A 14472-nucleotide genomic window follows, 5' to 3' on the forward strand; every position below is an offset into this window, starting at 1 on the left:
TAACGTTTCAGACTACTGTTACTTAATTTGTGCATTGACAATAAAGTATTACATGAACTAAAAATGACTAAAATCTTATGTAGAAGAAGAAACATTCACAAAAAATCCATCCATCCAAAAATGACCTTTGTTTTTGATAGCTGTTGAAAACGGCATGGAACTGACAGAGATGTTTTTGTTTATAAATAAATAAATAAATAAATAAATAACATTATGCTGATAACTTTTGCTTTTCCCAAATACAATGTAGCCTACAGGTGTAAGTGACCTTTCATCAATCCAGTTGCAATGGATGAACTGTGATGAACTGCCCTACTTGTGATTGTTTAGAGATTTTAAAGGTTTTATAACAATGCTACATCTTCTTTGGCTATTCTACAATCTATTCACCTTTTCAGCACCAGTAGGCTACTTTCTGTGCAGCCGCACACACACACTCAGGCATGCCAAACAAGCATACACAAAAGGTTCAAGAGTGGGGGATGGAGTAAAATATGGAGACAAATTGAAGTGTGATTTATTTTCGCGGAACGGATGTACAGGACTGAGCGGCGGTCATATTTTGTACCGCTATGCGGTACATCTAGTTTACTAAATGTTCCCAAAATAAATGTTGTGTGTGAGTGAGGAAGTATAACTGAAGTATAACAAACTTGCACAATTGAAAAACCATCATATAACACACATATAATCCCTTTCCTCCTTCTCTGTATTGCGACTCTAAGCTCTTTACCATGAGTACCATTGTCTAGACAGAAAATTAGTGCAGACGTGTAGGCTATGACATCACGTCCATGCCAGCGAGAGGGGCAGGGCAGTGGGGGAAGAGAAGGAGCGTGGAAGCACTGACACACTACTGACACACACACACACAGGCAGGGTTGAGGGGGGAAAGTGAGAGGGTGGAAGCCCTGACACACGCTCTGCCTTAGGCATGTTAGTGACATCACCCACCCCCACTGGGTGATTTAAAGCAGCTGTTGGCATCCCAGTCATCAGTCACCTAGCACCCTCCCAACGTTGTCCAATAAAGCAAGTCATTCAACTACCACCCCCAACCCACCCCCGCCACAACATCCTGCATCTGTCTGACTCAGAGCACACTGATCCATCCTCGTTCTGGATATCATCTTTCCGATTGGGTATGGAAGACGAGCCGGGTATGCTGGTCCTGGATCAGGATGGCGGCTTATTAGCAGAGAGACTGCAGAGCCTCTGAGTCATCTAGTCCAGACCACAGTTCAGAGTACAGTTGTAGGATCCATACCACACCACACCACACCCACTGAACAAACACATTAAGCACTGACCCAAGCACACACGTGAAGCCTGTTACACACATTACACCCACTCTAACGGCAACTCTCCCCACGGGGGACCCGCTGGCGAAACTAATCTAGTTAAGGCACATCCTGTGGAATCGCTGTAACCTTGTGTCTGTCTGTGTGCTCTGTGCTGTCAACAAAGATGCACAGCTGATGTTTCAGGAGCTGGCTTTCATGTAATATATACACTTCTTTTAAAATGAAGGTGTTAGAAGCAACACAAACAGTGTTGTCCCTATCTGGACATAGAGATGTGTTAAAAAAAGTTGTGTTATTTTCAACACATTCGTTTTAAGAGTGTAGAGCATGATTTGTGCCTAGGCTTAATTCCCCCTTTTTTATCCCTTTTTTTTTGCTCTTCATACATTTCCTTATTCCCTGCTCCCTCTCTGTGTTTATGAGGATACCAGTTACCTCCCATCACTCCTTCTCTACCTTTCTCTTGGTGCCGTCTCTCCTTCCCTCCATAACTAGTTCCTTTGCTCCCCCTGTTCACTTTCTCTTTCCCAGCATCCTCTCTCTTCTGATTCTACGTATCTCTGCGTGTACCTTTTCCCCAGTAGTCCAACGTCTCACTTTAACGAGATAAGCGTCATGGAAGATTTACACAGATTGGAGAGAGATCACGCAAAAACAAAGATGCCAACAGAGATAAACTGAGCAACTGACTTTGAAAACATATAAGGCCTGAGCGATGTGTTTTGGAGGAAGAGGAGAGAGAGAAGGAATGAGGGCCAAAAGAGGAAATGTTTCAGGCAAGAGGTAGAAACCTTTCCTGGCAGAGGCAGCCTCTTTCCATTGTCTGAAAGAGAAAGAGAAAGAGTGGGAGAGAGAGAAAGAGTAAGAGAGAGAGAGAGAGAGAAAGAACAAAAGAGAAAGAGAGAGAAAGAGTGCTAAAGAGAGTATGAATGTGTTTATGAAAGCATGTGTGTGTGTGTTTCTGTGTGAGTGCAGGCTATATCATGCTTTCAACATGACACAGAGGGCAGTTAGGCTGGGTATTTATATCCAGTGATCTGTCCTCCGGGGCAGAAAGACCATCTCTCACAATCCCTCTATTATTCTGACACACACACTCTCACACACACACACACACTCAAACACACACACATACATACACACATGTACACACACGCACACACACTCTCACTCAAACACACACACATACATACACACATGTACACACACACACATACATACACACATGTACACACACACACACTCTCACACACACACTCAAACACACACACATACACACATGTACACACACACACACACTCTCACACACACACTCAAACACACACATACATACACACATACACTCTCACACACACACTCAAACACACACACATGTACACACACACACACACACACACACACACACACACACGCACACTCAAATATACATATACACGCACATACACACACACATACACACACACACACACACACAATAGAAAAGCACACTCAGACGTACATCTGTATGCTAAAATTAGATAACCCCAAAACACCATGACAGTAGCATGGTATAAGCAGAAACAGTGGCAAGTCAAATAAAATTCATCCCTCATAAACACAACTGTGCGCAAGCACACATGTCTTTTACGAGGACCCCTCCCCATGTGAAATGAGAAGAAGAGCCCCAGTGGTCTCAGCCTAAAGCTGAAGTCGGCAGAATTTTCAGGTTTTGAAAGAAATGCTTGTTCGCTCTCACATACTTCTCACACACACACACACACACACTCTCTTTCTCTCTCTCTCCTCTCGCTCTCTCTCTCTCTCACACACACACACATACACACACTTGCATATTTTGCCAGATTCTACCTAGTCAGACATTTCCGTTAATTTTGGGGAGTGTTTCCAGGAAGAGACAGAGGCCTGATTGTAGACAGAAGGATTTCAGCTTCTTCCCTCCCCTCCTGCTCTAGACCTGTGTGTGGGGGACAAACCCAGATTTGGGCAGACTGGATGAAAATGATTACATCTTTCAGGAATGCAAATATGTCAAACATACTGGAGTAGTAGTGCACTGGATGACTAGTATGTTGACAATTTCTCACAGAATCGTATGATAGGCTGTAACATCTGGCCCTCTCTCTCCCTCTCTCTTTACCTCTATCTCCTTCTCTCTTTCCTTCTCTTTCCCTCTCTTTTGCTCTAGCTTCCTCTCTTTCTTCCCTCTTGTGGCACTACATCTACGCCACGGAGTATGAGGCGTCATCATGTCTGTTCCACCTCTGCATCAGATGTCCTTCCACCTGTCCCTGTCCTCTACTCCTCTCTTTCATCTCTCTCTCTCTCTCTCTCTCTCCTCACACATCTCATCCATGTGTTCTGCTACTAGGGAGAGTCAGGACAGAAGTCAAAGGGCAAATAATGAGAAGATGTGAAAGATGTGAAGTATTTAAACAGTTCTCACACACTAATAAGTACACTTAAATAAATACGCTGTCCAGGGTCACCCACGGGTCACCAAGCCTGCATGGGTTGAGGTATGGGACACAACACTATGGTGAAAAGTAGTAAACATTAGAAGATCTGAATTCTATATGGCAATATTTTCATAGTAAGACCCCCCCCCCAAAAAAAAAAAAAAAAATCCATGCATGTCCATGTAACTTTTGCAATGCCTCAAGTTTTCTAGCTCATGTATCAGCTTTTAAATTCAACTAATAAGCCAATATCAAGTTGTTGTCTCTGCCCTTGTAGAGGCACTACTAGATTGTAACAACAATTCCGTTTTGAATAATGTTGCAATGCTCCAATAGGTATGATATCTTAATAGACTATTTGATTGAGGAAAGCTTGCAGGCAAAGTATAGCTACCGGTATATATCATCTCAGGATGTATGTGTTTAGTCTGCTGTTAGTAGCCTACGGACTGTGTGATGAAACATTGATGCGGATTTGCAGTGTGAAATCAAAATAAACCTTGATGCTTTGCTCCCTGGAGCTACGCAACCATGTTGCTCAAACATGCACATGCAGGTTGTATGTTGAGATCAGAGGCATTCTCCATCCCAAACCCCAACGCGCTCTTTCTTTCTAATAAAACTACAGCACAGCCGTTTCTCAGGCAACAGTTTTGTTTTGCTTGACGTCTTCACGTCTTAATCTGATTTAAACACGTTGCGTCTTGATTCTACAAAAAAATTACGAAATCTCATTCAGTGGTTGGCGCCGTGACAGATGCGCCAGCAGTAAACACCAGTAGCTTTTGCGGTGTTTTTGAAGCCTTATAAGATCCAGAAAGCGAACTGGCTGGTACATCCACCCCACTGTTCCAACGGTCCTTACTAATGAGAAACAGGTGTACCCAGATTCTCCAGGAGATCTGACCCCAACACCCAACTGAGAGTCGTTGGGTAACGCCTGTAAATTCACTCAAACGCGCACATACACAGAGAGTCCATAAAATTCCCACAGTCTGTCTCAATAAAAACCTCACAGTAGTACACGTGCCAGTGGGATACTTAAAGGCATCCTCATTAACCTCGCGTTACAATCTCACTAGTTGTTTTTTTCTCTCTCACTCACCGCCTGTACCACTAAATAGATCTAACATTTGCTTAAATGTTAGGCCACCGTTTTCCGAAGCTCTCAATTGAAAAGGACGGCAAAGTTTTCTCAATGCACCTAAGCCTATGGACCACACTGGACAGCCTCACAAGACATCCTAGGCTAAACGTTATAAAGCGAAGTCAGTATACCCAGTGTATTACCCCAAGGTGCCACTACCATTGGAATCAGGAACGGAAGGGGTTGACTTTTATAGGCAATGCTATCGGTTAATCATATGAGATGAGGTTATAGGCTATTGCATTTTGTTAGTCTATTATACGCGTGCCATACATCTTCGTCATACAGGTTACTCTCCTTACGTCACTACTGTACACACGCACAGACATAAAATCCGTCGACCAAGTAGCATCCGTAGGTACAATCCACATTTCAGGAATTCTCATAGTAATTGGTAATCGAGATGGAGGGCCTCGTTTAGATCTTACCTGCAGTGCTGGCCGTGTTAGGTTCCACTGCGGCGGCTGCGTCAGCCTGACACTCGACCTCCTATCACAACAGCGCTACGTATCTTGACTGTATTTTTGTTTCTGTGACCGTGTAACGGAGATGCCGCTATAACCGTTGGAACTATACACCGTATTCCCTCATAGCTTCTCCCTCCCTGTGCGATAGACATAGCTTGCTTTCAAATGTACGCCCCTTTCACCATACGCTCTCCCTACTTCTCCCTCCACACCTACACCCTCCCCTCATGCGCGCTCACTCGCACTCCCTCTCTCCCTCGTTCTCTCCCTCCCTCCCGCTCAGGCTCACATGCATATCAACATGATCGCCCCCAACCTTGCACTGTAAGGTTAGAATTACACAGCGAGGGACAATAACATTCCACTGCTTGTCACTTAAAGTCATTCCGTTGTTATTTATTAGTAGCCTATAATGCAATTGCCACGGGACATTAATATCGGCAGGATTATTTTTGAAAAAATGTCCGCTATTCACTACTTGGGATATACTAGCAGTGGCCAGGAGCAGCTCTGAATGACTTACAGTTTGTTCTCAACTGTGAGAGACTGAGCTTGGATGGGAAGGTCTGCCTAATATTGTTTTGGCTTGTGCGTAAACGTGGCTTTGCCATTGACTGTCGGTGCGTCTGTCAATGCATGGCATGGCATGGCTTGCTCCCCAAACTTGTTTCCCTTGTCCTAGCTGCACCTACTAAACACACACACACACACACACACACACACACACACACACACACACACACACACACACACACACTTACTTGACAAGTGCATCTAAATGTCCAACTGAACTAGACACATTAAAAAAAAGGAATTCATGAAGAAACCATGTGAATTCCCTTATTTACATTTACTCATATTAGGCTGACATGGAAAATTGAGTGAAAATAGACAGTGGTACCTGACAACACAAATGTCCTCCATTTATCCTGCAAATGCATGATCATCAAAGGGATTATTTTCAGGAACAAATCTGGTAAAGCTTTTATTATATTGTGCACAATAATCCAATCAATCAAAAAACGTCATTCTCCTTAATGTAACCACCATAAAATGGAATTTCATTAGGCAACTTTTTTTCTATAATGGATGTCCTCCTCTTCTACTATTTTGAATATTGTATCGTAAATCTTTAATTGTGCTTTGTTTCATGGTGAATTTTATGAACAGTGATTTAAAAGCAAACTTGTGCTTGTGCTTGCTTTGAAAGTAGTCCTTGACTCAATGTGACTACTGGTCTGCTGATGGATGCTGAAATTAAGCACAATAAGAATGACTGAGGTTGTGCTGTTAAAAATACTCAAATCACCAGCCTAGACACCAGTCCTTCAGCTGTACAACACACACAGTTACTCACACCACACACAGTGCCAGTTGAGCAGTCGGAACTAAAATAACTTGTAATAGGCTGAGGATTTCTATAAGACTATTACTTTCCCACTGAGCTGGCGGCAGGAAGAGAGAGGGATGGATGAAAGTGGAGTGAGAGATTGACTGGGAAAGAAAAGCAGAGAGAGGAGTGGAGAGAATGAATGAGGGAGAGGGTGATCCACATCACCATACGTTCATGGCGTAATGTAGGCTAATTTAAAGGAAAATAACACAGAAATGTCAATGTTTTTTTAACACTAACCCCTATCACTCATCACTAATTTATCTTGTAGATTTTTAAGGCCTGCAATACGTGTTAAAGTGTATTTTCTATATTTTATAAAACAAAGGCGGAATGTAATATACATGAATTGATGTTTTGTTGTTTGTGTACGTGCTATTGCAACTGTTACATATCTTTAGATGTGTAAGAGTATAAGAGTTGTACATGCACATAAATATGTGGGCATTCATCTGCATGCATGAATGTGTGTGTGTGTGTGTGTGTGTGTGTGCGCGCGCATAAGTGTGTGTGTGTAGGTGTATATCCCTCGGTTTATGAGATTATGCTAATCTGACCGTCAGTGGGGCCGTTTAGCTGGTGGTGCTCGTCTCACCCAACACAACCGTGATTCACTCCTCTGTGCTGGTGTCTACCTGCTGCTCCGAGACGCACATCTCAAGGGACCAGTCCAGACAAGACATGTCTCACAACACTACAGGAGACATACAGCCCAGTTTGACTCACTCAGGTCTCTGCTGACTTCCCCGGTGAATGCGCCACAGCACTGCGTTTCATGTGAGGCCCATAACCTCCTCACCTGAGGAAAGGTCCCTCTCAAGTACATTCAGCATGAGGACTAAGGGGCTAAGCCCTTGAAAATCTCTGTAGCTAGTGGTCTAGACAACATAAGGGGAAATCCCCTTAAACGGGCCCCAGGAAAGAGGTTGGTGGCTGGGCTGGGCCATCTGAGTGGGGGCTCTCTTTCAGTTCACACGTGTGTGAGGAGAAAGGGTAGGACAATACTTACCCTTTCAATTCACTGGGACAAATAAGTTGACTTTTCCCCTAATATCATGTGATGAATGTGAGAGAGGGATAAAACAAAAGGATGGGGGGGGGGGGGTGAGGGGCTTTAAATACAGAACAGACATACATGGGCAGGCACAGCTGCTTCCATCCAAGTTGACCACACATGGACACATGGACACACACACACACAGACACACACACACACACACACACACACACACACACACACACACACACACACACACACACACTCACACTCACACACAAAACACTTATTTGGTAATTGATGGAGCCTGCAGGATTGCATTCAGATTCTGAACAAAAAAAAAACCATAGAAGAAGGCAGCAAAACAGCCTTGCACAGAGCAGGAACCTCGGATGCTTACAGGACTAGCCAACAATAGCAAAGACATTCCTCCCCTGAAAAGGAAAGGAACCTGTGCAGACAGCAGCCAGCTCAAGGGAAAGCTCGGTTTTCTCGGGTTGCTTCGGTAAATTGAAACAGGAGGAGAAGCGACACTAGTGCTTGTGTGTTCTTCACTCACACACATGACGATAGGTTGGTCTTATTATCTGCAGACATTGTCATTCACTCGAACATGGGTTCTCAAACACACACATGCCTGTTTCAGTTAAGGTAGATTTGTGTTTGTGGGTGCAAACATAAGTAAGAACTTGAGTGCAACATAGGCTACACTATTTTCCTATACTTTCCATCCATGTCTTAATGCTAAACGTGTGGCGCCTGTATACGTATGCATATGTGTGTGTGTGTGTGTGTGTGTATGTGTAAGAATCATATGTGGCACTTACATAATATTATACCACGTACACATTATTTAAATCTCAAGTAAGTGTCCTCAGTGTGGAGGTGGTGCCAATGCAAGGTCTTTACTCTGTCTTACTCTCCATCTGTCTCTCTCTCTTGTTCTTCATCTCTTTCTTTCCCACTCGCTGTCTCTCACCCGCCTACTCCATTTTCTCCCTCAATCTCTTCTTCTCTCTCTCTCTTCCTTTGCCCTAAAGCTGAGCAGCCTCCTCTGCCAGATACAACTGGACCAACGCTGAGTCACTGATTAGCACAGATGGCTACACACACGGCTACACACACACACACACACACACACACTTTACATAACTGCACACGTACTGTGGGCTAGAGCCCTTTTTTGTATTTACATAACGTTCATGCTGACATGGGGCATGCTTCTGGACAAACACATCAAAACAACTATTGTGTCAAGTCCTCATTTAAATATATCCTCAGTCTGAACTCTGGAGAATCAGGGGTGCACTGACACACATACACACACACACACATTTGCTTGGGATGCAGGAGACTAAGGTGCTTATTTTGCACTCACATGCACACGCACACAGAGAGAGAGAGAGAGAGAGAGAGAAACAGCGAGACAGAGAGAGAAGACACAGAATAGAATTAGTCTGTCTCACACACAAACTTATGGAGACAGACAACTGTACAGCTATTAACAGAAGTGCTGACGAGGGAATTCAGCTGAATGCTAAAGGGGATGACACTCCAGACCACACATAAGCACACACTAACTCATAAAAATATAGGCAGAGACAGGCTGTATATAGGCCTGGGGCACGCACATGTGATAGCTGTTTCCACATATGGAAAGCCTGCATGTGTTTCAGTCTGGTGTCATTCTTAGCATGTGTGCATGCCTGTGCATTAATGGCATACACTGGGAATACACATTGTATGCGTCACTTAGTTGTGGTCACAATTAGCCTTTCAACCTCAAGGGCGGCATGGTGCATGGTGCACTATAATAAAATCAGCTGATGTAGTTCTCTGTTGAAGTGGTCACATGTAGTGCAACCAGCTGGTGTTTGTTTAAAATGGACTGGGCCATGTTTGACATTGATCTTAGCAGATATCCACTTTTCTGGTGATGTTCAATATAATGCATTACAATGCCATGTTAAACAAATGGATGCATTCATATTGCTTTTCTGAGCCTCTAGCTGATTGCATAAACATTGATACAGAACCAGATATTTAAATGATGCTTTCCGTTACCTCTTACAAAAACACATTTTTAATAGCCCACTTATGAGTGACAATTACAGTGGCAAGATTGAGATTTTATCTATTAAAAGAGGGTAGCATAAAGCTCAACACGAGCTTCAGAAATAATATGTGAAACGTGACTACAACAGGGACAAAATAGGGGGGAACATTTATCATGAGCGCCACCTTTTGGTCAGTAAATGGCAGCAAAGTTGAACATGAGAATATAACTGGTATCTAATTCATTGACAGTGCCATAAGCGGTTTCTGTATAGTGGGTGTTTGAGACAGTCCTGTGCAGTGAAATAGCTCTGATGGTGAGGACGGGGAGGTATGCGGTAAACCTTAAACAGATTTCCTGTTCACTGGAATGCAATGCACTGTGTCACACACACCTGGGAAGTCCAAATCCAAAGAGGCCAGCTAATGCCTGCAGCCTGCGTGACATTTCCTGCCTCTACATTATTCCCCCTTTAATTCATATTGGCCTCAATTTAATTCAAACAACTCACACGTTAACCTTCCATGCTACTCAGATAAGAAAAGATGTGATCAGACTTCTATTACACATAGAAGCAAATAGCAAATAAAAGGACATGGTGTAGTAAAATATCCTTGATAGCAACTTTGTCACTGTTCCACCATTGGATTAGACATGTGAATAGCTGAGCAACTCAAATGTCCTTAAACTGTTGGATGAATTTTGAGCATAAGAGGTTACAGTGGTTTACTGTACTTCACAATCTGACAATCTTGCACCTCCTGCTATATCAGATGTTTCCTGTAGAATAGACCCAATAACTGTTTGCTAGCCTGCAACATTCCTCCACAATGTTTACAAACTGAGCTCTGCATCTCATTTTACAAATAATTCCTGAGATCAAAAAACGTTCTGTGCCCTTGAAGGATTCAGCCATCCTTTAGGATTAGATATACATTTCTTAAGTTCTACGGAACACTACAGTGTTTTCTTAAATACGAAGGAAGATGCTTCAGCCATTCCATCCACCGCCCCCCTGGCGTCCACCTGAGTTCAGCTTACGGCACTGTTTGACCCTTGACGATGGCACTACAGCCACACAGACCATAACTACCAAACTCAACAACACTGCCATGTAGCTTTTCTGTGTTGCTGGGTTGCTGTTGTTGTTGGAGAGCTGACAGCTGTACTCCTGACATCAACCAGGTGAAATGTCTTATTTTCAGTTCTCTCTGCCTCTGATTCAGAGCTATTCTCCCTCTTCCTTGACAGTTCGGTTCCTGCTGAGTGGTTTCTCCAACTTCATCTTCTTCGCAGTTTTCCCCTTGGCGTCGTTTCTCTCCGACAGTCTGTCTTTCTGTTTCTTAGAGTTGCTCTTCCCCTTCTGGTCGCCCTCTGATTTCACCCACTCGGCCTTCACGCCTGCAGCCCGCTCCTTCAGTTTCTGGAACTTCTTCAGGTCAGCACAGAACAGGACCTGAGTAGGGTCAGCGAGGAGCGACAGGAAGGGAGGGAGCACAGAAAGAAAGACGAGAGAAAACAGATGAGCAGCAGGGGAGAGAGAATTAGAGCAGATCAATTTCATACAGCTGATACATTCTGTGGTTATTAAAGGAGTGAAACAGAAGTCATTGTGGATGAAGACCGGAACTAAATGAATGGAAGACAAGTACTCACAGAGTGTGCCCATCCTGCGTAAGGACCCCAGAGCTGTCTGAAGAAATCGCCTGTTCAGAAAGCTCTAGTTAGAATTTCACATACTCACCACTAGGCACACTATACAATTACAAATGCCGTGGCATGGAACCTTGGGTCACACACTCACCAATCTCTCGGTGCACTTTGTCTGTGAGTGTCTTCTGGCCATTGCCAGAACTGCAGCCATAATCTCGCTTGGCAATTTGCCACACATGTGTATCGACAGGAACAGCGTCTAGCTTATCCAGAGACATCAGACACACACAGTCGGCCACCTGCGCAGAAGATCAAAACTGTCACAGTCTCAAATGTTCTTGGAGCTTGTAGCTCCGCACAGACAATCCCATAAATTTACCTTGACTCCCACACCAGGTAAAGTACGCAGCGCTTCCCGTGCCTCTTCATAGGGGGCGCCGCGGAGCTGATGTAACCAGTCAGGGCTGTGTTTGTCCAAGATGAGCCGAGCACTCTGCTGCAGGAAACGAGCGCGGTAGCCAAAACCCAGGTCACGCAAGCACGCCTCAACACCATTATCTGTCTCAACACAGCAGGTATCACATCACTGGTATTCAAACCACATCTGTCAAGAGACATGGTCAAAACATCACATGGAACTTTGCTATAATTGTTTTATGCATTTGATGTTTAGATTCAGATGATATATGTAAGGGCTGTGTTTTAATCAGGCATCAATCAGAGTTTCACCTGCAAGGGCTTGCAGCGTAGGGAAATCATGATAGTGTGTGTCCTCAATTGTGAGCAGGTGAGGTCCTAGTGTGTGACAGAGACGCTCAACCATGCCCTGGATGCGTGAGATATGGTTGTTGGAGCTGCAGATGAACGAGAAGAGACACTCCACGGGGTCCTGTTTCAGCATACGCACTCCTGTATAAAGACAACATGAAAACGAAATCACTACGGACCCAGGCAATATAATTTATACATTACCATTGTCAGCAAGCATAGACATTCATGAACAGGACACAGGACATTTATTTACCTGTGAAAATGCTGGCTATATGTCTGAAGTGGTCATCACAGGCACCCCAGTCTTTGTACAGATTCTCCAACTGAATATTGAGCTGAAAGTAATCTTTCAGGAGCTCCTGTTCAGTGGAATCATGAACTGATGTCAACTTAAGTCCCTCCTCATCCTCCTGCTTCATACTGCCAACACCCTTCAGCCTCTTGTCTGGTACAGACTCTGCACTCGAACCCATTTCCGACACACTCCCTGTGCCATGGTTGTTTTGGTTGGTGTACACATAGTACCAGAGGGTGTCATCTGTCTGGGTAAGGGTCCATACTCGGCCACCCATTACACCTGTCCAATGCCCATCCCCTGTTTCACGCCACCTTGAAGGAAATTAACATTAGACAGATTAACTACTTTGACACATAGATGTGGAAAACACTTAGTTCGAAAATTAAGTATTGCGAGGCTAGCCTACCACTTGTACTATATCACATGCTCAAAAGTACAAATAAAGTGCAAACAAGACACAATTCATTAAATAATGCAGGGAGAGGGCAGACTTGCCGAAAAGTTTGTCCACATCCAAGAGTGAGGTCCAGCCGGAGCTCGGATATCGGGCAGGAGAGCGCGCGCCAGGCTTTGCAGCCAACAGACATTAGAGCGTGCTGGAGCATGGTGGGTCGAAGGAGGAGCAACGTGTCTTGCTGTGCTTTATTAAATATTTTAAGGCAATATAAAATGTAACTTGTTGGCTATGATGGGTAACTTGCATTGATTTAACTACCTACAGCCTCATGCAGTGATGTTTTATTTAGGCAGGTCTTGTGAGTTGATACTGACTGGTGTAAGCATTTGACAGGAATAAGTTAACACACGCTGCGTTAATAACACATTTATTAAGCTAATCTATCGATAATATCGTAACCTTTTCATCACTCCTGAAACTGAACTCACCACCGTGCTTGTTGTTAGAATATTCCTTCCCTCTTCAGCTTCCTCATTTAACGTCAGTTACGCACACTAGCGTCATCTATTGGGCTGGCATGTAAAAATACACTCCAAACCCTTGAGAACTTGAAATCCTTTGCTTGGACTGACACAGGTGATGCTACATAAAGTAATATACAAGAATATAGAAAAACATCTTGTTATTGAGTACATTTAAATTGTGATTTTTGATTTCAAGTATCCTGATTCTGAACCATAAAGACAGAATTCACAAGGGTTTTGTCAGACATTTCTACATACATTATCAAACCAAAACACTAACAATTACTCAACAAAATGGACAGTGGACAGCGCTCTCAAGACACCAATTTATGCCGACCTGGATTAAGTAAGATTACTTGTAAAATGTAATTTTAAAATCATTTACTTGCAGACAAGACAGGATCCCACCCAAACATTTTTTTTAGTAATGATCATGGGCAGTATTTCAATTATATGTATTTTAAATACGTATTTAATTACTTTAGCGTATTTTGTAATTTGTATTTTGCAGGATTGGAACACATCTAATGTAGTTTGTAACAAAATACTTTGAGGGATTGTATTTAGAGTATTTCAAATACTTAAGAAAAATCTGTCATTTTTTCTCTAATAAGCCAACATTTCATCACTCAGTTAAATATACTAACCATTACAATAAGCTATGCTTGTCCGGGAGCCAGAAGGCCAGAATCATGGTGAACCTGTTTTTTTTTCTTTGTTGTTTCTTGTTGCCTAGGGGTTACTCCATAAGAACAGGGTGGGTGCCCAATGATATCCCTTGGGTAATTCCTTATCAGCTCTATTTGTCCATACAAATACTAATTTCATTACCCTTTTGGAAGGACAGCGTAAAATGTAAACTCATTTTTCCTTTTTCTTGCAGTATTGCCACATTGTGACCAACGTAAGTGTTAGATACTCTAATTTCTTTTTTTACGATCCCCTCTGGACATGTCTGAAGTTGGAAAAAATTAATAGAAAAGTCAACTGAGGGAGCCAAAATGGTCAA

The 14472-nt window shown here is 43.2% G+C and overlaps 2 protein-coding genes across 4 annotated transcripts in view; both read right to left on the reverse strand.

Moving 5' to 3' along the window:
• Positions 1-5585, reverse strand: part of LOC121705118 (proline-rich transmembrane protein 3) — a 19554-nt gene extending 13969 nt beyond the window's left edge. The window contains exon 1 of the mRNA XM_042085908.1: positions 5336-5585. The gene's annotated coding sequence lies outside the window, so the exon portion shown is untranslated. The remainder of the gene's footprint in view (positions 1-5335) is intronic.
• Positions 5586-9827: 4242 nt separating this feature from the next.
• ogg1 (8-oxoguanine DNA glycosylase) lies at positions 9828-13506 on the reverse strand. 3 transcript variants are annotated; one of them, XM_042085960.1, is made up of 8 exons: positions 13428-13506; positions 13038-13177; positions 12498-12853; positions 12203-12382; positions 11853-12031; positions 11625-11772; positions 11477-11526; positions 9828-11276 (listed from the first exon to the last, which is right to left on the reverse strand). In XM_042085960.1, the coding sequence occupies exons 2-8, from the start codon at positions 13145-13147 to the stop codon at positions 11049-11051; spliced, it is 1251 nt and encodes a 416-aa protein (XP_041941894.1). In that variant the 5' UTR covers positions 13148-13177; positions 13428-13506; the 3' UTR covers positions 9828-11048. The 3 variants fall into 3 exon arrangements, with proteins under 3 accessions (XP_041941894.1, XP_041941893.1, XP_041941892.1); XM_042085959.1 differs by having other exon boundaries at positions 13038-13182; positions 13428-13447; XM_042085958.1 differs by having other exon boundaries at positions 13038-13457.
• Positions 13507-14472: the final 966 nt, after the last annotated feature.

The sequence above is a fragment of the Alosa sapidissima genome, chromosome 3 (genome assembly GCF_018492685.1).
Source record: "Alosa sapidissima isolate fAloSap1 chromosome 3, fAloSap1.pri, whole genome shotgun sequence".
Taxonomy (NCBI): Eukaryota; Metazoa; Chordata; class Actinopteri; order Clupeiformes; family Clupeidae; genus Alosa; species Alosa sapidissima.